Raw genomic sequence first — 24,486 nt, forward strand, 5'->3', positions numbered from 1 at the left:
TTCTTTTTTCCCTTTCATACCTATAAACATGATTTTAACAAGACATATGACGTATCAAAATAAATAGTAATGTTTAGACACTTTGGAAATAAACTGGCATAGAAAATGAACCTATTCTAGAGCATGAAATACCCATGTGATTAAGGATGAGATACTTCTAAATGCTTGTTATCTTCTGAGCTACCTCCTGTGAAAGATTTCAACATACTCTAAATTTGGCATTAAGTTAGGAATCTGTGATGGAGAAATAAAATCCATATTGTCCACACACATGTAACAAGCACTCCATGAAACAGAAAATAACTATAAAAATGATTGTGAGTATTGTAGCGTGCTTGAGGTGCAGCCCTAACTTTGTTAATGAGAATCATAAGCATTTTTATTACTGGCCTCCTGCTCTGAAAATATGTGATTTCCTGTTTTTTGCAGTTACGTATATGCTGAGATGTAATGGTAATCAGAGGTTAGTTTTATATTACAGTTTCATGGAAGTCTGTGCTTGCAGAAAACAGCTGCTTGGGGATAAGACTATGTTGCTGCCTTATAATATCAGTTCTTTGTTTCTTGTGGTCTCTAGAGCGTGGGATTATTTTCTTTTGTATATCAAAGTTCAGTTTCCTGCATCTGATTGTGAAATTATTATTTTTTTCTTGTAAAGTATAATAAGTGGCTGTAAGCGACCAAGAATAAGTGCAGTATCTAATGAGTAAACTTCTGGTGTGGAAGTTTACTCAATGAAGATGTTGATCTGCTGTTCACACACAGTTGGAGTAAATAATTGCTTAAAATGTACATAAAATATTTTAATGGGCCCATTCCTACGTGTTTAATTGAAAGTTGTCTCTAAGAATATTTTTTCCTTGTCTTGTATCTTGAAAGGGATTATTTTCTAAAGGAAAATATTGACTTTGGTGCTAGCAAATCATTTTTTACTGCTATAGCAGCACCTTAATTCAAAAGTAGCTCTTCTGAAATAAACTAAGCATACGTATATGTAGGGTCAGCATTTTACTTCAAAACAATAATTTAAGGAAACAATTTTACTATTTGACTTAGATGTAGATTGTCTTACTGAAAAATTAGAAGGTGCCATTTAATGGAAAATTACTATTTGCATTTTGTAGTACGAATGTACTAGATTTACCTCGGGAAAGAGACTCATAAGTGGCTCTTGGGGTTGTTTCTGGAAAGAAAACATTGTCTTTAGAGGTGGCTGCCAAACTCCCTTAATGAAAAGCAGCCCATTTGTTTTCTTTGCTTCAGGGTGTATGCTGAGAGTAGTATAATTGTGCTATTGCAGCTGTATTTCTTAACTGTTGATTTTATGTTTAATGAAAGATTATTATTAATGTGCTAACAAACCTATGTATCATGATGTAAAAATATCCAATACCTTAATATTAAAGATGATGGGCTGTTGCTCTGTTAAAACTTCTAAAGTTTCATTGTCTTTAAATTACTATATATCAAATGAATTCCAATTTATTTCAGGGGCTGCTTGTTGTAAATGATGTCTCTATCAAATTTCTGTCATTGTTTATTTGCCTTATTTACTTAATGAGTATTTGGTCAGGTTTTGTACATTTCTGTACTATAATGCTAAACTTCCTGAAGAGTTCATTTGAGTCTAGAAATGGTAATAGCCTTGGTAAGGGACTCAAGGGGCCTAAATCTCAGTGCATCTATTTTTTTTTGTGAGCCAAGTGGACCACTGCTGCATCTGCTGCTTATGGTTTGAAGAACCAAGCCCAAGCAGCTACTTCCATACTGTTACCTTCTGCTGGCCTTTGCTGTTCTTTCATTTCCATTTCTTGCACCATGACTTTACTCCCTAGGTAAGACTGTGTATAATTTTGTATCTCCAGGTACTTCTTTCTTTTTCATGAACCTCTATGAGGAAATTCTAAAAAGCCTCCTGGTTTTCCTCTTCCCTTTCAGTCTTCTCTCTAAATGAAGCAATACAAGTACATGTCTATTCAATGTTCCATATGTTGTTATGGTGACTCGGGATGTGTCCCTTGCTCCTGCAGCTGCCCTTAACTATGTTACTTTGATTCTTTCTCACGGCAAAGAATCACAGAATATCCCAAACAGGAAGGGACACACAAGAACCATCAAGTCCAACTCCTGACTCCTCACAGGCCTACCCTAAATTCAAACCCTGTGTCTGAAAGCATTGTTCAAATGCTCCTTGAACTCCCATCAATTTCATACTATGACCATGGGAACTTCTGGGCAGCCCATTCCATGCCCACTGCCCTCTTCTGGTGCAGACCCTTTCCCTGATCCCCAGCTGCCCCTCCCTGACGCAGCTCCATGCCGTTCCCTCAGGTCCTGCCATTGTCACAGAGAACAGAGCTCAGCACCCTGTGTGGAGCTGCAGCCACCATGAGGGCCCCCCTCATCTCCTCTGCTCTGAGCAGAATAAGCCAAGGGAGTTCAGCCACTCCTCATAGACCTTACCCTCTAGATCCTTCCCCATCTTTATTCTCCTCCTTAGAATGCTGTCTAGTAGTAGTTTTATGTCCTTCTGATATTATGGTGCCCAAAACACTGGTGAGGTGGAGGTGCGTAAGTTAAGTCACTTGAGAGAAACTGCAGGCAAGCTGGGTGCATTGCCAACACTCCAGTAATTTAAATACAGGACAGGTTTTGTATGCAGTCTAGGTCATTTTGTCCGAACTTGAAAGAAGCCCAAGTTGAGGTAAAGGAGTTTTGTAAGTGAGAGGCAGTCAGCGTAGGAGCAGTGTTTTACCTTGGCAGAGGAGAAATCCCATAGATGGATGAGATATTAATCTGAGTAATGGTAGCTAGCAAAACATTATTGGGTGACTTTTGGTTGTAGAGATAGAGAATGAGCACAAGGAGTGACTGCTCTACAAATGTGTACTATCTTACTGATTTTTGTAGAAGAGAACTAATTAAGTGAGGAAGAAATATTTTTAGACATGAGACCCTCAGTAACGTATCTGTGTGGCTCACAAAGTCCATGTGAGTTCACACAAGCATTCAGACAGGTTCTGTGAAGTTAGACATCTGTCTCTTCTCAGCCAGTGAAGTCAGTGATGTTTCATACACCAAGCTGAATGAAGCACACTTTCTTTTGTCCACATTCTGTGTCTTTATAGACTTGTTTAATCATTTTACTTCCCTAAGAGATGGGAGTTCTTCCTTTCTTCAGACATAACCTAAAACAGCAGAATATCACAATGTCATTTGTATGCATGTTGACAATAGTTATCACATTCCTGTGCATTCATGTTCACAAAACAGTTAACAGTAGCTTTTAGCACTCATTTTTATTTTGTATTCATTCTCTATTTTTTATCATTCTAGAAAGATATCTCAGTTCATGATGCACATTAGGATGTGGAGTAGAAGGAAATAGGGAGAAGAATGTCAATTTAATTATTTGCTGTTAGAATGGATGGAAATATTGCCTAAATGTAAAAATAATCAGTTACATCATTGTTTTAAAACACAGCTGCCAATTTTCAACAATGTTTTGTTATAATTTCCATTTAAACTGAAGCTATATTTCAGAGCTATATTTATTTTTCTAATACAGGAAATAGTAACTCTGAGTATTATCATTCTGTTTCCTTCCCAAGATACTTGTGAATTCAGTTTCTATATACTGTTTCCGTGGTTTGATCACAGACTTTTAAAAATGGATTTCCTGAAGCACTCTCGAACAATGAAGGAAGCATCATAATACAGTTTCTTAAGGAAGGATGGCAATTTCTCTCATTGGTGGAGTTATGGAAGGTTTTACTTCTGATAACTCTCTAAGTCATGTAACTAGGCAGTACAGTAGCCCCGTTTGTTATTCTAAACCATAACATCCTTCTTGGGGTAGGCTCTGTGCTGCTGTGGTTGGCCACAGAGCACCACACACCATTGCAGCATCACCTCCTGAGTGCAGTGAACTGTGTGGTCTATGTGAAGATGTTTAAGATGCTTCAGGTGCCAGTAGCAGTGCTGTCTTTCTTTGCACTGCAGTTCTGTGCATGCTGTTTTGTTTCTGAACTTAAATTCAGGTCCTCTCGGGATCAATTGAATAATCCCCACCAACTTTAATAGTACAAGAGATGCAATCTAGTCAGCACCTGATCACACAGTTAAATGGTAACGTATGCCTTCATCTAGCTGAGGTGGCTCATGTCTGTGCCTCAGAATCCAAGAAGTACGCTTATAAGTGGCTTTGGTTTTGCAGTGTTACAGTGTTGGAAAAATATAACAACCATAGAGTAAAATACTTTTCTTTAAGTCCTCTAGTTATTGTTACAGACTTTGTAATCTCTCGTTGTCCTACACATGATGTCTGCAGCACTCCAGATGCTTGTGACAAATTAATCTGTGGTATGAGGTAGAAGTATTAATTTACTGAGAGGGAAAAAGTAATCCAATTGCAGTATCTGATAAATCCATTAGTTTGGTTTCCAAAACAGAGAAGTGTACATATCCTTGTACACACAAGTACTACCAGAAACAGAAACTGGAATGCTCCTTCTAGTGACTAACACATTTTGGTTAACAGGGCAGAGCAAATAAAACTTAAAGCATGTGAGAATGTTTTTCTCGTAGCAGGTGGGTGGGCTGGGGACAGTAACCTTTATTCATTAGGTGAGTTGGACTTAGTGGACATGTTAAAGACTTCATTTAAGTTTTCATACAGCAACCCTAATTAACAATGTTGACTATGGGGACAACTAGTAGTATATTTATCAGTTCTGTAATCTCAGTGAGCATACAATGCTTTATGTCTTGGCTTGTTCACGTGCCCAATTTTGGCTTATAAAAGTGCTGGCCATGAAACTGCTGTTATCTTATAGCACAGTCTTTTGCATTTTAAGGGGGAGTCTGTGGTAATATCACAGTTGGCCTCCACCTAGTGATCTGAGATTTTAACTCTTGCTTTCAAGTTCAGGATATGAGCAGTACCTTCCTATTACACAGCAGTTGCTAAGGTTCTATAAATATTTGGGTCAGGAAAAAAAAGAGTAAAGAAATGAAGAAGCAATATGAGGTGCTAATGGACTTAAAAAGTGAATCTCTTTGTATCAGGTGTACTTTTGATACTAGATTATTTATGTAGTCTTTATAGTCTTGTTTGGCCTTACATGACACACCTTTGCTTCCCTGAATCTTTTTTTCTTCTCTCTTCTTTTATGTAATGAATATAATGTAGAGTTTGCAAGATCCTGTGAATAAACTAAGGGAAAAAGCAGAAAAGGAGGACCTGCAGACTGAGAGCACCAAATCAGAAGATCAGCAGAGTCAGTAAGTCATATATCCTGTATCTCAAAATAAGAAGTATCTCTATCTACGTATTATCTGCTATCTAGTTACAGAAGTCAGCAGGCTTTTAAAACTGGAAATACAGACACAAATAATTTGATCACATTAGTTAAAAGTAAGCTTAACACAAGCATTACTGAAATGTTGTATTGTATGTATGAAAATTGATAAACCTTAAGATGAAATTAAGAACTTGAAAAAGATCCACTAAACAGTTTCTCACCTTTCTAAGCCATCTCCTTATTTTTCAGCTTTTGCTTCATTTTTTTTTCTTTAGTAAAATAAATGATAAGCAGCATCATATGGTAGAAGATATTTGAGCATTCTATTTCTCCCATCAGCAGCATCTCCTTACACCTGGGAATAGGATATGGATTCCTGATTGCTTTGAGCAGCAATTAGTTTTTTGTAATGTATACAGCATTGCTTAGTAATCCAATGAAGCAGGAGGTACTTAGTAAAAAGTGCATTTAAGTGTGCTGATGCTATCAAGGTTTGGGTTACCTGTAGCTCTGAGGTGAGAGAGACTTATGAATGGACTGCTATAGAGGCAGAAGAACAGGAGAATGAGATGTGATCCGTCCCCTATGGGCCATCAGGATTCAGTTGCCAGGAGAAGCTACGTTGATATAATCCTGCTGCCACCTGTTGTTTTGACTGTCCCTGGTTAAGTGAAGCACCCAGCTAAGGATCAGTTGCCAAAAGCAGATAATGGCTTGACTGATAATTAGTGTATTTTGCTTGTCTATTTGTAATAAAAGTAAGTTTACTTGTTTAGGTATCACATCCACTGACCAAAACCAGTTTATAAGTTGGTCAGATTTGGTGCTGAGTAGACTAGTAAGGACTTGGTCAAATACCATTTGTCAGGCCATTGTTTTCCCAGCAGTTCCTCAAATCTGCTGCTTCTCATGGAACAGTAATAATTACAAAGTAAAATAAAGCTTATAAAATCATGAAATTTCCATTTACCATAAATATTAATTGTGCTAGAATTTTGCCTGAATCTGAGTTTCCACTATTTTCCCCCAAGCCTAACCTCAAGAGCAGTGGAGACGACTCCTCCAGTGCTGTCTGGTCACTAGAGGATAGGAGGAATGCACCTACTCTATCTTTTTAGATAGAGTACACTACATCAGTATTGTGGCTGTATCATTCCCTACTGGTTAATATGGCTTTGCACAAAATAGCAGCAATTTGAAAGTATATACTCCTTATTGAAGAGAGAACATTTGTGTAAGAATTGCTTGTAAGCCACTTCCCTTTTTCAAAAGAATATATATAATTTTTTTTTCATGTCAAGAGCTTTTTCATCAGTGCTGCTGTCTTGATTCTTTAGAAATCAGCTGCCATGGGACAAAACTCACCTGTCTGTCAGTTTTGTTTAGACTCTGTTACGAAGTTAAAAAGAGAAGAGTGAACTTTTTCTGTGAATCAGTTACACATCCTTAGTGATATTTATGGTGAAAAGACAGAATACTTTATGCTTTCATTAGAAATATTTATTTAGTTGAAGGCTGGAATAGTGGTGAGTTTTGTCTTCTTCCAGTACAACAACAGAATTCAACAGCAAGCCGGCGTATATAGCAAAAGCAGGAGTCTGTATGAATCACTGTTTACTTGTTATCATTATGATTCTGTAATGATGTGACCAAAAAGAGAATAATGCATTTGCTATTTCTAGAATTGTTTTCTTAATGTTGTTTCTTATTCTTTCAAATTAAGGTTGATTTCATTAGATGAGGAGAGCCATACCAAGGAACCAAACTATTCAGGTATTTTATTTCATCTGTTCACAACTTCACAAATGCTACGTATGTTGTTTTCCTTTTTGTTTATTTAATATATGTTCAGCTTCAACAAGCAAATCCCTATAAATGCATAAAACTTAATGCTAGGAAGATCTGTTAAAGATAATATCTTCTGTATTCCACTGCATTTCACTCAGTTACTCTTAGTCAGATCAAATAGTTTGCTTTTCAAAGCGTAATTCTTACGCTGAGCACATCCACAAGGAGAGGATTTTCTGTGGATGTCAAGACAAGGAAACTGTGCCACTTAGTGTGCTAGTTTTTTCCAGTGATTAAATATCCACTCTGTTAATAACTTGATGAATTCAATGGAACTTATGGCTAAAAGCTGGGCAAAATCATCTTCAGCTTCTGCCAGTGACCTGATATGTGGTTATTACCCAGTGACACAGCCAGGCTCTAGTTGGAGATTCACAATGAAAGAATGGAAGGAGATGGAGACAAATGACAGGAGGGGAAAATGCGGTTAGATATTAGGAAGAGTGTTCCCTGCAAGGGTGACGAAGTGTTGGAATAAGTCCTTGCAGAAGCTATGAAGTTGTCATCCTTGGAGGTATTCGAGGTACATCCTTGTGAAGCCTGATCCAACTTCATAGCTGACTCTACTCTAGTGAGTGGCTCACAAGATGACCCGCAGACATCCATCCATCCAGCCTAAGTTACGCTGTGACTTTAAAGTATGTATCTATGGAGAATCTTCCAGTTGAGAGCCTCCTCGTGATAGGCTAACCGTCTCGATATCTGTAATACACGTCCTCTAGTCTATTAGTTTTGAAGTTCTTTGTGTTCATTCCCTTGTCCAGCCTCCCTTTTTATATTTGAACAGTATTACTGAACAAGACATTTTTTATATTGGTTCCACCAGTAGTGTTTCTAGAAGGTAAAATCACATTCCTATTTCTATTCATTGTCTTTTTTTTTTTTCTATTTCCAGAAGTATCTCATTTTTTCAGTTATGTCAAGCTAGAAGCTCATATTTGATTTTTGTTGTTGTTTGTTTATGAAAGCATTGTTCACTTTAGTCACAGATTTCCAGGACTCATTCTTCCACTCTGAAGCGTATACCCTTTATTCCTGGAGGTATATCTTAAGAATTAGTGATATTAAATTCTCCAGTTTGACTGTAGTAACTGAGTGACTGGCCTGAATGACCACCTCTAACAGTCTGGAAGTTGTTTGCACATTTTTTTCGAGAGAGAATCTGTGTTTACTTCCAGATGGCTGCTAAAGCCATTGAAAAGCAATGAATATAACACTAAACCTCGCAGATCTAAACTGGAAACACTTCTACTTTGCAATTATTTTTGCCAACAGCTTCTTTTGACATCTGTTAGTTGTCATGTTCCTAATCCATTCAATATGTTTCTTATAGATATTATGCAGTCCTAACTTTCTAACTCGAAGGCTCTATAGTGGAAAGTCAACTCATTTCTAAACAAATGTCTTTACTAGAAAAGCTCATTGTTTTGTCAAAGAATTGAATTAGTTGGTTTTTTTTAGTTTTTTTTTTTTTTTTTTTGTGGTTATTGTTTTGGTTTGATCCTTTAAATTTTATTTTATTTTTAAACTAAGTCTGTTTTCCATAAAAATACATTTTATTACAGGAGCACTTGTGCTTCTGTTATTTTACCTAAGAGTAATGATAAGCTACCAGCCCATACTTACCTACAATTATTTGAATCACTATATTATTCTTGTTTCTGTATTTTCTTTATTTGTGGCATCATCAGGACATTTTTTTGGCATTTAGAAGTTTCAATCCTTTTGCAGTTAAGCAACTGGATACTTATTTTACCAAATATTTTTAAATGTTTGGATGTAAAAGCCTGACTTTTAATGTATTTTCTTAGCAGGCTTTGTCTAAAATCATTCTCACTTACTTATGAGCTGTCAAATATTTAAGCATTATCTATAATATAAATACCTTGTTATGTCTCCTTCTCTTTCATTTCTAAAAGGAACTGAAGTATTTTGGAATACTTCTGCTAATTTTTTCCCTCTTCATAAGCTAGCAAATCCCTGGCATTGCTAAGGTTGCTTTTTTTTAGGTATATCTTGTATATCCTAAAATAATAGACGTTGTGCCTCCAGTGGTGGAACTGTTTCTTCACCGATCTCCTCATCAACTGCTTCCAGTTTTTAACTTCCAATTTGTATAATGAACTGAATCATAGTCAAGAAAAGCAGTTTAAAGAGTGATGAGATCCTGAGCAGTTTTGTGCTTTCTCCCATCCTGTGGAAGTACAAACTTAAAAAAAAAAAAGCATCTCTGCTTCTGGTGGAAAGTGAGCATCTGTTCAGTTCTTGGGGTTGCCTCATTTGTGTGAAGCTAGCCTGGAGATGGGCTTGTGTAGCAGGTGGTGGTGCAGAGGAAGTTTTCACCTGGTTATTATTCAGAAATGTTACTTATTTAAAAATACCTATATCTTGGTCTTTTACCCGTTGTGACCATGTTAATTTTAAACATGAGTAACAACTGTTGCATGCTGAACGTAGTGTTTATGAACATGTTCTCATTCCATCAATGCCATCAAGTGCCAAATGTGATTTCATTTGTTTATGGCTCTTGATTACAGCTCATGATGGCAAGGATGCCCTATCCAAGTTACAAGGAAATTGTAACCACAAGCAGAACTCAGGTGAAGTGTCTTAAGAAAACTACATCTAGATGTATACAGTGTGATTGTCAGTGTACTGCAGATCTCTTGTTGCTTTTAATTTTTTTCTTCTTTTTTTTTTTATCCTTAGGTGCCGTAGATGACTTACTGGACCTACAGCCTGAAGAAAACGGTATGAAACATCTGTGCATTTCATTTGCTTCTCAGTTATAGGTACCAAGTATCTTAGTTGTTTATTGCTTTCATAATCTGAAAGGTTGATGTGTTCTTAATGAAATTATTCAGTTGCACTATTTAAATGGCTTTAGAGGAGGTTCAACTTCATAAACATACAGAGGCACTGTACCTGATATAGGAATATAAAACAAACCTTACTGGGGTTAAAATGTTCCAACAGGTGATTCAAGGTTATATTGAATTGGTGATACTTTATTATTTAGTTTGCTCCACTGAAGTAGGTTCCACCATGAACTTTACCTCTCCTATAACTTTTGGCAGTCTCTGCATTAAAAAAGGGATGGCCAGCAGGGAGAGGGAGGTGGTTGTTACCCTCTACTCAGCTCTTGTGGGGCCCCATATGGACTAGTGCATTGAGGCTTGGGTCCCCCAGCACTAGAAGGACACAGAGCTCTTGGAACAGGCCAAGAGGAGGGCCACTAAAATGATCAGAGGGCTGGAGCACCTCTCCTGTGAAGAAAGGTTGAGAGAACTGGTCTTCTTTAGCTTGGAGAAGAGAAGGCTCTGGGGAGACCTCATTGTGGCCTTCCAGTACTTGAAGGGAGCATATAAACAGGAGGGAGAATGACTGTTCATGTGGGTTGATAGTGACAGGACAAGGGGGAATGGATTTAATCTAAGACAGGGGAGATTTAGATTAGATATTAGGAGGAAGTTTTTCATTCAATGGGTGATGGCGCACTGGAACAGGTTGCCCAGAGAGGTTGTGGATGCTCCATCCCTGGAGGCATTCAAGACAAGGCTGGATGTGGCTCTGGGCAGCCTGCTCTAATGGTTGTCGACCCTGCCCATGGCAGGGGGGTCAGAACTAGATGATCTTTGAGGTCCTTTTCAAGCTAGGCCATTCTATGGTTCTATGAACCCTTCACTTAGCAATACAATAGTAACCACCAGTTTTATAACAGAAGTGGAGATACAAAAATTATTTAATCCTCTTAGAAAACATTTAAAAATGGCGATTTCTTTCAGCCCTATAGTTAATTAAATCTGCAGTGTTGTTCTCACATGGACAAGAAGACTTTAATTCCAGGTTCTGTTCTGATCTTTACACTCTCATTAGATTATCTCTAGGAGATATACTGTTCTTTTTCAAATGGTGCTGTTTTACTTGCAGAAGTTTTATATTGAATTCTCAAATGCAGTATAGTTTCTTCATCTGCTCTTCACTTCTTCATATGAAAAGAATGAGTAAGAACAACCTTAACAACAAGAACAAAAAAAATGTGGCAGCTCAAAAATCAAACCAAGAGCCAAAGAAAAAATCTCTTTGTATGGTTTAGTCAGTCAGCCTGAGAATTTTATTTGAGCTACATAAGGAGCTGTCTTCATGATGGGTAAGGAACATCAGATCTGCAGAGACTTTGACTTTGGTTTGTGATGGGCAGTCTCTTGTACTGTGGGGAAATTACATCTTAACCCAGGCAGAAACATTGAAAGTTTCCTCAGCTACCTCTGCAGATAGCAGTCCTAATCTGTGAACCGATAAGGTAGTGATAACTTCTGTTGTAAAGAAATAAAAAGTTAGTATGTGGCCTTTTTTTCCTCCTGGTTATCTCCTGAATTGCATGTTCTTCAACCTTCAGATACAGATAATGCATACAGTAATTTGTCATACAAGTTTAGCCACATCAGTTAGAAGTCTATTTTTTTTTTCTTCAGTGAAACAGTTAAGTCAATATGAAAGCAGTTGTGGAACAGCTACATCTGATAAAAATGTTTCTGTTAACATTAGGTATCTACCCTAATTTTACATACTAGCTAGTTTTAGGGTAATTAGTACTATGCTATTTTAAATGCACTACTGTAATTAGAGGTACACTTTTGGGTGTGTTTTAGAATTTAGTCTTTATCTTGTATTTCAAATCATGTATAATTGCAAATATTTTAATTTCTCATCCTCTTTGTTTTGGTTTTTTTTTAATACCAGCATAATGAGATGTGTTTGCAAAGGAGTGTTGCTAGATGTTTGTTCAGACAAACACAGAAGAGAATACAGTGACACTGGGTTTTTTGGTGTTCTACTGTGAGTTTGTGTTGGTTTTTTTTTTTCATGGATATTTTTCAGATTAGTGGCAGAATGTGAGGGTGAATAAGCAATTTTGACTGTGAAAATGGGCAGTGGAAACAGAGAAGCAGGAAAAGAAATAATAGAAGCTTTATAGGTGAGACGAGAAAGTCCGTATCATTCTAGTAATCTAGCAGATAGCAAATGAGTAGTATCTCAATTAGCAAGACTGTTTTCAAGATAACCATTACTGCAAGCAAGTAGAGCTGTACTACTGTTTACTTGAGGTAGCTTCAGCATAGGCACCACCCTATGATCCCCTGCAGTGCATTCTCTCCCCAGGGAAACCAGAAAGACTGCTGAGATAAGAAATTTGTCACTCGTCTGATTTCTGGTGATTATGCAAAGTACTGCAAGATTCAAGTGCTCCTTCAGTGTAAAGCTGTTTTACTTTCTTTCCCAGTAGAAATGGGACTTCTGCAATGGGATTCCCAAATGAAGCAGAGTTTTTCCCTAAGCTGCGTTACTGCCAAATTTTTGTTCCATTATAGTGAACAATTCATGATTGGTAGTATGTTGTTATTAATGATGCCTTCTTTCAGTCTCCCTGAAAGCCTTCCAAGTTCACAAAGGGGCCTACTGAAAGCAGATTTGAGCTGGTGCCATGCAGGAGAAATGACAGTTCTTACATGTCTTTGAAACAGCAAGAGTCTTTTCCCTATGGAAGAATGAATCCCTCTGCCTTGCTGCTTGAACAGAAGTTCGGGGGGAATTGTAGGTGCTTGGAGAATGTTAACATTCTTCTTCTATCTGAAGATTAGAAAGCACCTCAATATTCATGAGAACAAGTTGTTTTCTATGGTATTTTAGTTATAGTCTAGTGGGAACATTAGATGACTTGTTTGTAATATTTCTGTTCCTATTTTCTTTTGGTCCTGTCAGGGAATATAAAATGAGAATTAGAGAGGAGCTCAGCCTCACTGTTGACTTCAGCACTTAAAAAAAACCCTTGTATTATGTGTTGTCTTCTTTTCTTCTTAGTGCATAGGTGTGTATGTTGACTCATCTGTCTATTTTTGAAACAGTTTTGCACTTCTTTTTCTCCTATGACTCAACTTCAGCCATTTCATTATAAATTACTGCAGCTATTAAAAGAGAACTTCCTTGAGAAGGTAATTGCATTTAAATCAAATGACCTGTTGCTCTGGTAGCAACCACTGTGCCACTATCAATCTTTCATCTCAGCCCAAAAAATGTTAAAACATTTTTGCAAGCTGTATGCAACTTGGAGAGCTCAGCTGATATGTCAGCAATTTGGAAAACTGAATTTGAGTCTTACCACAAATTTGAAATGAGTGTAGTTAAGATAAACTGATCTGGGTTTCGGGAACATAACATCGGCATTGTTAACCACCGTTTTTGTCCTCCACTTGCTCCCACAGTGGAACTCTAAATGTTTCCAGGTAAAATAACACTTGGCATTCACAGATGTTTCTTTCACTTTCCAAATATTATGTAAGCTAGTAGAAAGGATTATGATTCTTACTGGATATGAGAAATTACGTGATGAAACAGCACCCTTTGGAGAAGAACAGCATATCCCTGTGGGCAATGAGTAAAAAGCTGCACAGGCTATCTTAAGTATGTTCTCATGGAATTCTAGAGTCATCTCCCAGTTATTTTCCATTTGTACCAATCTGATTGTTTTGAGAGGAAGTTTATGTAATCCTTCAAAAAGTAGTTTATATAATAGTTCAAAGTAGTTTACTCCCATGTTTTTAAATATTAGACTATCTATTGGTTTTGGTGCAGTATCTAGTAGATACTTAAATAAGCTTGTAGTGTTTTTAATGGGCAGCAAATCTGAAGTGCAGTGCAGTTATCAAAGGTAATTAGGGAACAATTTCTTACATAAACTACAAGCCAGGTGTCCAAGAGAATTAGTTCTAAAAGAAAATGATGGGTATTCACAGAAAAATATCCCATCTTAGTTACTACATAGAAAGTAGACAATTTTGAATATATGTCTTCCATTCATTGACTGTTTTAATACTGATTTATCTTTACTGTCTGTTTCGTTCTGAGACAGCATCAAAGGATCAGTTTGCAAAGTACTTGGAGGCAGAACCTAGTGATAAGGATGACATGGTATTACTGAATGAGATCCTCAATGCTTCCTCCCTGGAAGAGGGAGAGTTCAGCAAAGAGTGGACAGCTGTTTTCGGGCAGGTTGCCCTTACTGATCTCGCCACGAACTCTTCAGCTGCAGATGGGGATAACACTTCAGCTGCAGCATCAACTCCATCTGGCTATTTGCCTTCTCAACTGTTAGACCAAAACATGAATGACTTGCAGTCATCTTTACATGGTAAGAGCTCATCTTGGTACGTTATCATTCTGTTTCTGCTTTCAGGCTTCAGAGTATGGCTTTCTGTTATTTAGAAGTGTAGAGATATTGTGCCGTAGCTGCAAAATGCTGAAGTTAAAGTGAAGTGTGACCTGGAGAAAAACATGCATTTTTTTTTCTAGCCCTTCATTTGATATTTGTGAAGGAATTACTCTAAAGCCTGAAGTCAGAGTAATGATCTTGAATATTTTCATTGTAATTCCTCAAATGTTCTGTAGGTCTTTGACACTTTATTTTTTTCTAATAGAATATAAGTTTGAGTGGGTTTTACTGTTTAAATCACGACTGCTGTGTCTGTTTGTTGAGGGGCCAGAGAACCAGAAGAGATTACTGTATTTTGTCTGGAAATACCATTTTTTAACAGCTTAGTGAAAATGAGTTGCATTTATTTTCTGTACCACACATTGTTGCCAGGTAGGGATATAGGTAAGGTAGAGTGGAATGCTTTTTCCTAGCAACCAGACTGCTGAATTTTTGTTGTAGGCTGCACATCTGTCAACTGATACAAATAACAACTCCTTTGCTCCCCCTGGTTCTGTGCTGTTCTCTTTCTTGAGCGTTTTGAGCAATGGGAAGGGGAAAGGAAGGAGGGATACTAGAGAAAAGCCTTCCTACCACTTCTTTGGCCTGGGGGAAGGAGACTGGTGGTAACCAGCCAACAGCAACTACTGCTGTCCTCCATAGCTGCCAGCCTAGATTTCCGTGTAGAGCACTGCAGAGGAGGATCGTGCTGTTTTGGTCCCTGTCCCAACAATCATTTTCATCTCTTTTGGGAAAGAGTGCTGTAGGAGGACTAGCAGACTGATTTCATCCTGAAGGCTACTACGTAGAACCTGGGAAATTCGTACAGTCACGTAGGATGTGAAATGACCTGTGCCATTTTGGCAAGAATAAGAAAGTCAAAGTTACCTGGTAATTAATTCAGTTCCTATTCCTTCCTCCTGGCACAAGCAAGATACTTGGGTTCACTGACTTCAGCACTTAGGTGGGAACTGGGCAAATGATATTTGCAATGCTATGCAATTTTATGATGAGATATATGCATATATGAGTATGATTAATAGAGTGAAGATGGACTGGAACATTGTAGGAATAGAGTACATAAAATAAGAAAAAATGGAAACAGAAAAAATAATGAGGCTTAGTCACTGCATTGTCAAACTGAACAGGGAGAAAGGGAACAATAAAAAACACCTTTTTTGATGCAAGGACAAACACAAGTTGTAAGCAAATGACTAACAACAGCTATAGATACATTATGTGAATCATCTGCTTGAGTTTTTGCATGTTTTCAAATGTAAGTATGTTTTTTTCAAGGAAAAAATACTATTAACGTGTAAATCACAGCTGAGTGTCTGTTTTGTTGCATGAGATGGTGACATTGGCTGTGCAAATCACATATGTTGCATTCAAGAAACACTACAAGTAGAAAAATAGTTCTGTCAATTTAATATCATCGTAGAATCGTGCGTTGAAAGAGTGAAATATGTTGATGTTTTCAAATTAATTTCCAAGACTCTGGAAGAAGATAATGGTAATTGATCTAGTGGCATTTGAAGAGTCACAGCTAATGAACTCAGATGATCATATCTGATAACCATCGTGTTCCTGGCTGACTCTGGTTGTCAAGTGAAATGCATTATTTTTATTTTTTATCTGAAGGTGAAATTCTATGCTTTTTATATCTCGGGATATCTCATTTCTTGTGAGTTTCATTTCATGGCACTTCTTTTGTAATATGACCTTGTCAAATCTGTGAGCAGCGACCTTTCTGAAAAGAAAAAAAAACATGCTAACTGCAGTATAAACATATCTAAACAAACAAATATTAGAATATATGATTTATGGATATTTTACTGAAGCATTTATGATACATACATACACTGTGCTGAACCTTTTTGTTCCCTAATTGATGGGATTGCTTACTAATTATTCAGTGCAAGGTGCTGCAGCAGAGCCTAGATGGTGCATGCTTCCTGTGTGAATTTGGCCTTAAGACCATAAAAATTCTTAAAACTCACATGCTTAACTTTAAGCACATTAACTTTTCTATTAACTTCAGTGGGATTACTTACTTATTTTATGTTAAGCACGCTCATAAATCTTTGGGGCTTTGTTTTCTCCCTGCCTCAGATCTTAATCTGTAAAACAGGCACAGTGCTATGCAGGTTGTAAACTGTTACGGTCAGGAATTCCCAGCTCCAAGTCCTCTCTGGCTGTATTTGTAGACAGGATCTAGCACAATGGGACTCTGAATTGCTATGGCACTACCAGGTGCTGTTTTAAAATGTCTAAATATATATACAAATACCAAAAACCAAGCATGCTCCCAGTCAGTCTTTTATATCCCACTCTAGATACAGCTTGGGAGTTCAGTTGCCTCGCTGCTCTTTCACAGAGAGCATTGGCTTTCTCTTTCATGTTTATGGCCACGTTTGCTTATACCACTGAGAACTGCTCTTTGTATCACCTACACATGCACATATTCTAGTTGGTAAGAAAATGTGCAGCTTGCTGTTTCCATTTCTAAATTGAGTTGTGGTGACTTTGTGAAGCAGCTTGGTGAAGAGCAAGCTGTTTGGTTTCCTCGCTGTCAGAGCGATAACCTTTTGTCTAGTCACAGAATGAATTTGCCCTGTGAGGGCAAATAGAGCAAGGCAAACTAGAACAAGTGTGGGGCCAGTCACACTGATACAGACTGCAGTTTGGTTTTGAGAGGCACAGGCTTTGTTCTCTGCAGCTCACAGAGTAGACGCTAAAAATGAAATTCATGGACGTATTTCATAAAAATGCTGTGACTGTCTTTCCCAAAGCCTTCATAGATCAGAAGTTCTTGCTCTCTACGTGGTGCTTGAGCCTGTGCACGCTCACATCGGTTTGTTCCTGAGCTCACTGGAGTCAGTGGAACTTACACAGAAACTTTCCAGGCAGCGCTCCCATTCATGGCTCTGGAATTAGGATTTGGCCCGGGTCGTTTAAGCCTCTCATCATCTTCCATGGCATATAAAGCACTTTCTTGCAGTGCATCTGCATGCAAATGAAAGCATTACAGTTTTCTGTAGTTGTGTCCTCTGCATGCTTCTCTTGCGTAACACGAGCAGAGAAAACGTCTGAAAAAGTATGTCACTCTGAAGTGCTAATGCCATACTTTGAAAGATTAAACTCTTAAAATCACATTTTCAGGAGGCACAAGCAGGCCTGTAAGTCCTTGTTGCCTTTGCCTGGAACAAATGTATGTGAGCCCTCTGCTTCCAGTTTTTCAGGAAGTTTTAGGTTTCTCAGAGATACAGGGGATGTTTGTGGCTTAAAATTCCCTTTCTGATCTGTGTGATTTTTATAGAAACACTCTTCTTGCTTCCTTTTAATAACACAGCATGGGCCTTGAGCCCTTTAAGGTCAACGCCAGATCAGAGTGATGAGAATAAGCTGTTAGAGGAAGGAAGGGTTTCTGTAACATAATGGCTGTTGCAGCAGCTCTCAGTAGCTGACAGTGGTCTCAAAAGTGGAGAAAGTGAGGGGAGGAAGGAAGACGAGAGCAGATAAAGGATGTGAGAGCATGAACTTGTAGAAAAAAGAGTCTGAACAAGGAAATGCTAGCCATGTGTAGAGATGAATATCTTCTTTCACATACTGCAGAATTAGATACACGAGTTCCTTGGGGTGGATGGAAAACTGATCGGGCAACACTTAAAGGAGGTAGTGTTGAAATGAGAAATAGAAGTAAGCTATACACATCTGTATTCTAATGCTGGCATATGACCTCTGGTCCCCAAAATGTGATAAAGCATAATACCTTAAACTGGGGACCATTTTTTCCTAGGCTTCTGTGCTATGCCGTCCCTAATTCATTCTGCCAGCCTGGCTCATCCAGCTTCAATAACTGTAGTGATCATTATTATCTTGAGGTTATCAACAGAGGAACCGTTGATGAGATAAGCCTTTGGAACTGCCAAAGTAAAGGAAGATGGAAAAGATGTTCAGTATGTGTAATATTTTTGCCCACATGTAGCTGATATCTGTCACTCTACAGCTATGGCTGACTTCATTACCATACTGGCATATTAAGTGTGATTGGATAAAAGAGACAGAGAGGTTGTGGATGCCCCATCCTTGGAGGCATTCAAGGCAAGGCTGGGTGTGGCTCTGGGCAGCCTGATCTAGTTAGGGTTAGCAACCCCACTCATGGCAGAGGGGTTGAAATTCAGTGATCTTTGAGGTCCTTTTCAACCCAGGCCATTCTATGAAAAAAAAAAAAAAAAAAAGCAGTCTTACTTTAACTGGGTTAAAAGTGTGAAAAGTGTACAGTTCCTTGAATCTGAAGATGGAGTAACTGATCCACAGATGCTCTGTTCTTAAGGAAGTTGTTTGTCTGGAGAATCTGACTGCTGATTTCTCATATGTGAGGAAAGATATCAAAGGCTGTAACCAAAGCATAACACTGTGCTCCATTGCCTGGTGTGAGCACTGTGCTTCTAGGGAGTGAGATGTCAGAACTGACAAGGTAATTCTTACCACTAATCCTACTATATTATTGAATTTTAGGGTGGGCAGCTAACAGTGGGAGCCCTCTGTCTATACCACAGCCAGCACAGAAACCGAACAGCCTGAATGTGAATGCTAACAAGACACCAATGAAAGGTGGTAAGTGATTTATTTTTTGAGATGCTTCGTTTTTTTTTATCTGTGACTTACATCTTTCTAGTTTTCCCACCTCATCTACCATAATAAAGCCTGTTTTTATAGCACTTAAGACTTTAAGGGTCTTGTGCTTACTACTCCCTTGCTCTCTCAGTGTTGATTATACATACAGTGTTTTTATGTATGTGTTTTGTTTGTAGGCTTCAGTGCTATGTCAGTATGTCAGATGAATAATAATCTGGCACTGGATAACAAGGGAGCTCACTCTACAGTTTGTTCTGAGGCTTCAGTTTTGAGTCATACAGAAAAGCATCTGCATGCACTTAGTCTGAGCTAAAGCGTGTTCTGAGGCTCCAGGCTATAATGCAGGCTACTGATAAGGCAGAAGATCCCTTATCATAAATTTCATTGATAACATGCACCATATCAGTAATTGTATGAAGCGATTCACTTGTGGCAAGTGAGCCAAGAGTATGGTCCTTCTGTCTACTCAGACAAAGCCCTGCTGATTTTGACTAGGGCTCTTTTGGATAGAGGAGCCAGGAATGCATTGTGTCCTTATTCCAGTTAGCAGCCTATTTTGTGCATTCACTTTCAAGCAGAAGCTATATCAGATATGCTCAGTGCAGAAGGAAGAATGTGTATTCCTTCCCCTGCCTCCAAGATTAAACAAATGGCTGCTTTTAGCCTAGCAGAAAAAGACTGTTAAGATATTTTGGGATCGGGCTGGGAGATGAGTAAGATATCTCAGTTGTGATACCTTTACCAGAAAAATAAAGAGCATTCAGCTGCTCTAAAATCTGTGTTTGTGAAAGTGACAGGTTCTCTAGCCTCGCAGACACAAAGATGGAAGTAATGCCAAGCAGAGCCTATTTTGTCTATAAATTCCTTATTTCACAGAGAATGCTTTCATTCAGCATGCAGAATTATCTTTCTGAGTAGGAGAGTGCATCTTATTTTGCTAAGAACGCAATGCGTGCTTAAGCATGGGACCAGCAACAAAAAAAGCACAGAATCATAGCATATCCTGAGTTGGAAGGGACCCATAAGGATCATTGATGCTAACTCCTGGCCCCACATAGGACCACCCAAAAATCAGACCATATTTCTGGGAGCATTGTTCACGTGCTTCTGTAATTCTGGCAGCGTGGGGCCGTGACCACTTCTCAGGGCAGCCTATTCCAGTGCATATTCTTTATAGCAGCCAGTCACCTCCTCTTTAATTTGAAAATCTGCCTTACATCAGCAGCTGTTATTTTGATGTACACATCCAGTATTCCAGCTGCTTTTAGTATTTGACATATTCCTGGTTCATATTTTTTTATATCAATCAAAACATCTACCCTTATACTAGAAGCTGTACTTGAGACATGATTTATGACATTGTATGCTCATATACAGGGAACAGTGGTCTCGTGAACTGGATTTAGGCTAAGGGATTCAGTCCTGTAAGAAGAAAGGGAACAGACTTTTTTAGCAGGACAAGTGGAAAACAGACTTTTTTCTGTGGACAAGTGGAAGAAGAACTAAAGAAGGGGAGACTTAGGTTGGATATAAGGAAGAAGTTGTGTTGTTGTTTTGTTTTTTTTTTACTGTAAGTGTGGTGAGGCAATGGCACAGATTGCCCAGAGGGGTGGTGGATACCCCTCCTTGGAGATATTCAAGGTCGGGCTGGACAAGGGTCTGAGTGTCCAGTCTTGCAGTTGGTGTCCCTTTTCCTTGCAGGGAAGTTGAACTAGAATGACTTTTAAATCCGCCTTCCTACTCAAAGGATCCTATGGTTCTATGAAAATACCTTTCACTAAACAAAGCTAGACAGAGAGAGACTGCCTATTTTTAATTAACGTGTTCCTGTAACCTATCATGGTATAAAGTGCACAGACAGACAGATGTAAAACATTTGTTTGTCATGAAGTTCCATATTCTGTTAAAGGTGGTGTTTTAAAACGCAGTCACTCATTCTGATTCTTGTCAGAAGTGCCCTTAGTAATAAATGAATCAACAGCATGGTGTTTGTTTGACCTCAGCCACTTCCAGTCAGTTTCGTTTTGAAATAGCTGAGAAGGAAGAACTCCAAGTTTGTACTTTTATTTATGTATTTGTTCATTTTTCCCCAGAACCTACGAGGAATCCTAAAGACTTGACTGCCTGGTTCAGTCTCTTTGCTGACCTTGACCCGTTATCCAATCCTGATGCTGTTGGGAAAACTGATAAAGAACACGAATTGCTTAATGCATGAGTCAGCTGCCTATGGTAACTCACATTCTTCCATTCATCGACACTATTTTTGGGTTTAATAAAAAAGAAAAACCAAATCAGTATGTTGTTGTGAAACCTTAAAGTATGTGCCATGATAACAAAAGGAAATCCTCTTTTATATAGGTACAGTTCTTTGCTCTTGTTTTGTATAAAGAGTTTGCATTTATTTTCTACATGGATTTACAAAATTGAGGTTAAGAATTAGGGCAGATTTCTTGCCAAATTAGATTATTTGCTGAAACACTGTCTTTGCCTGAGGTGATGTGGAGCTAACACTGGAATGAAATACACAAATTGCAAACCTATTTTTTTATAATGTTTCTTGAGTAAGGTAAAAAGAAAAATCAATGTAAGTGAGGAAGGCTGCATGAGTCAAAGATCTATCGTGTATAATATATATATTGCTGCTACAATTAGTTGTCAACTGAATTTGTTCTGTTGGTACTCACAGTACTCACAGTGAAAAATCTGTGCCAGAGCTAATTACTGAAGAAATACGTTTGGGTCTATGCAGCCATGGAAGTTGTGCCCCTTCTGAGTTAAATTCTTAGACCAGCTGTGCTACCAAAATGGCCACAAGTCCTCTGTTCTGACTTCTTTTTTTCCCATTGCACCAACAGAGTTTGCACCTGTTTGCAGAAGTTTCGTGCAACTGCTGATTTACCATGCCTTCAAAACATTCATATTTCTGTTCAGAGTATTTTTCATCAGATTTATTTCTGACGCATGTGTTACTTTGAGCTTGTTGTGACATTAACTCTTTAATAAAATGATTTTGACAAAAAAGTCCTTTTCTCCCCAGCGTGGGCTGTTGAGTTGGTACGTGGCAAGCATCTGAAGATAACAGATGATGGCCACTTTTTAGGCAGTACCTAATAATTCTTACCACTACCTCACATTGTTTCAGAATAGTACCACAGTGGGATAATAAGAAAATCTGGATTTACTTGGTGTATTTTTTCTCTCCCCATGCTCCCTTTATTTCAGAGGAAGGTATAAAGGACGTGTCCGCAGCCGCTTAGTATTGCAAGTTCTGCATGTTTGCTGTATGTACTGCATAGGGCCTGCTTTGCAACTTGTTATACTTATCTAGATAACAGGAAAAAGTCTTTTACAGTGAGGGTGCTGAGGCACTGGAACAGGTTGCCTGGTGATGTGGTTGATGCCCCATCCCTGGAGCCTTTCCAGGTGAGGCTGGCTAAGGCCCTGGGCAACCTGATCTAGCTGTGGTGTCCCTGTTCATTGCAGGGGAATTGGACTAGATGACCCTCAGAGTTCCCTACTGAGGATTCTGTGATTTTGTAAATCAATGTATGGGAGGGCAGGAAGCAGAGCAATATCTGGGCTCTCCAGCAGCCACAAAGCGGAGGATTTGCCTCAGCTGAGAAGCAGCAATGCTGAGACAGCCTGGCATGTGCTGTTGAGGCTGCTGTACTCACTCAGCATGCAACGGGTGATGACTGTCCCTCTTTGCTCTGCCTTTGTAAGGCCCCATTATGGGATATTGCATCCACTCCTGGGGTGCCCAGGACAATGAAGACATGGAGCTGTTGTACTGGGTCCAGAGGAGGGCCATGGCAATGCTCAGAGGGCTGGAGCACCTCTCCTATGAAGAAAGGCTGAGGGAGCTGGGCTTGTTCAGCCAGGAGAAGAGAATGCTCCAAGGAGAGACCTCATTGCAGCCTTGCAGTACCTGAAAGGAGGCAACAGGAAAAATAGGAGCGTAGTGATAGGAGATGGGAGTAATGGTTTTAAACTGAAAGAGGGTACGTTTAGATTAGATATAAAGAAGAAATTCTTTACTGAGAGTGGTAAGCCCCTGTCACGCTGCACAGAGCAGTTCTGGGTGTCCCATCCCTGGAGGCATTCAAAGCCAGGTTGAGATGGAGCCCTGGGGAGCCTGATCTGGTGGGCAGGTTGGAACTGTGTTCCTGAAAGTCTCTTCCAACCCAAACTTCAATTCTGCGATGATGCTGGAGAATGTACGAGCCCAAAACCACAGGCATGGAGCCAGGGGTGTACACAGGTGCCCCAACAGTACCAGCACAGGTCACAGTGTCATAAAATCTGTGCCTCAGCCCTAGAGCAAAGGATCCTCATGTAACAGGTTTTCTTCTTTTCTGCTACCTGGCTGAGTTTAATTATTGGCCCTGTGAGTGCAGCAACATTAACACACCAGGTATGACCCAGGTACTTTCAGGGCAACTGAGGCGTACAGCTGCCTGCAGCAGACAAGGGCAGCATGTTTTGCCTCTGGTAACCATCAGCCCTCCAGGGCCACGGCAGCCTAGCTGTGCCCAGCCACTGCTCCACCTGGGTGTTTTATTAACAGTGTTCTTCTAAGCATTACGCTGACATTTCCCCTTATTCGCTAATTATAAACCAATCCAATTTTCCTGCTCAGTAAAACAAAGTATTTGCCTGCGTAGGAGCCCACCACGATGTAAGGAGGCTGCCACTTCCACAGAGCCACATACAGCTCCCAGAAGTGAAGATCTGGCTCATTCCTCCTGACAGGCGTTTACTTTGCTTGCACTGAAATCTTTATGGGGTAACAAACGCCCCACACAAATCAGTCAGGGGTTAAGAAATGGCTGCAGGCCTACCTCAGCCATAAGGTACAGTAGCTGAGCTCAGCCTCCCTTCTTTTTAAACAAGTCCCCAAAGAGCTGCTCTGTAGGGTGCTGCTTTTGTTTTGTACTTCCTCAGCTATTCACGGAGTAGGAACAGCCCAAGGACAGGTGCTGGAAGCCATATGCTTCGTGAACAGGCTGGGAATAATGCGCTCCACAATGAAATCATCCCCTCTGTCTCCACCTATGTCAGAAGATAACAGCTGGCGGCGGGAAACAAGCGCACTGAACGCAGCAGGATCCGGCAAATGAATAAGAAAAACAACCACCTTACTGCTATTCCAAGTGCAACCCTCATAACAAATCCTTGACATGCGAAATACAGAAATTAAATTAATTGGCCGGTGAAATAACTGGTTGGTGTTAGAGCTGCTGAGGCAGCCTGCACTCGAGTACTCGAGCTTCAAGAATACCCACGTCTGACAGAGGTACCCTCACCTTTCTAAACCTGGCAGGGTTTAGTCCCGTTCCATTTTTAGAATTACTGCTCTTCACACAGGGAAACAATGATCAAGAAAAACCTTAAGTGAACATCTCCGCCCCTCCCTTCTCACTGCCACGCTGCGCACCTTCACGG

At 39.2% G+C, this 24,486-nt stretch overlaps 1 protein-coding gene across 1 annotated transcript in view; it reads left to right on the plus strand.

The window, feature by feature from the left end:
• The window catches only part of ICA1 (islet cell autoantigen 1), a 67,942-nt gene extending 45,886 nt beyond the window's left edge, over positions 1-22,056 (plus strand). The window contains exons 9-15 of the mRNA XM_065731221.1: positions 5,192-5,283; positions 7,027-7,076; positions 9,689-9,751; positions 9,861-9,902; positions 14,062-14,340; positions 18,922-19,020; positions 21,135-22,056. Coding sequence (XP_065587293.1) covers positions 5,192-5,283; positions 7,027-7,076; positions 9,689-9,751; positions 9,861-9,902; positions 14,062-14,340; positions 18,922-19,020; positions 21,135-21,256 — 747 coding nt within the window. The 3' untranslated portion in view covers positions 21,257-22,056. The remainder of the gene's footprint in view (positions 1-5,191; positions 5,284-7,026; positions 7,077-9,688; positions 9,752-9,860; positions 9,903-14,061; positions 14,341-18,921; positions 19,021-21,134) is intronic.
• The last annotated feature ends 2,430 nt before the right edge of the window (positions 22,057-24,486 follow it).

This window comes from Cyrtonyx montezumae, unplaced genomic scaffold (assembly GCF_038088225.1).
Source record: "Cyrtonyx montezumae isolate F1298 unplaced genomic scaffold, pur_monq_1.0 scaffold_14, whole genome shotgun sequence".
Taxonomy (NCBI): Eukaryota; Metazoa; Chordata; class Aves; order Galliformes; family Odontophoridae; genus Cyrtonyx; species Cyrtonyx montezumae.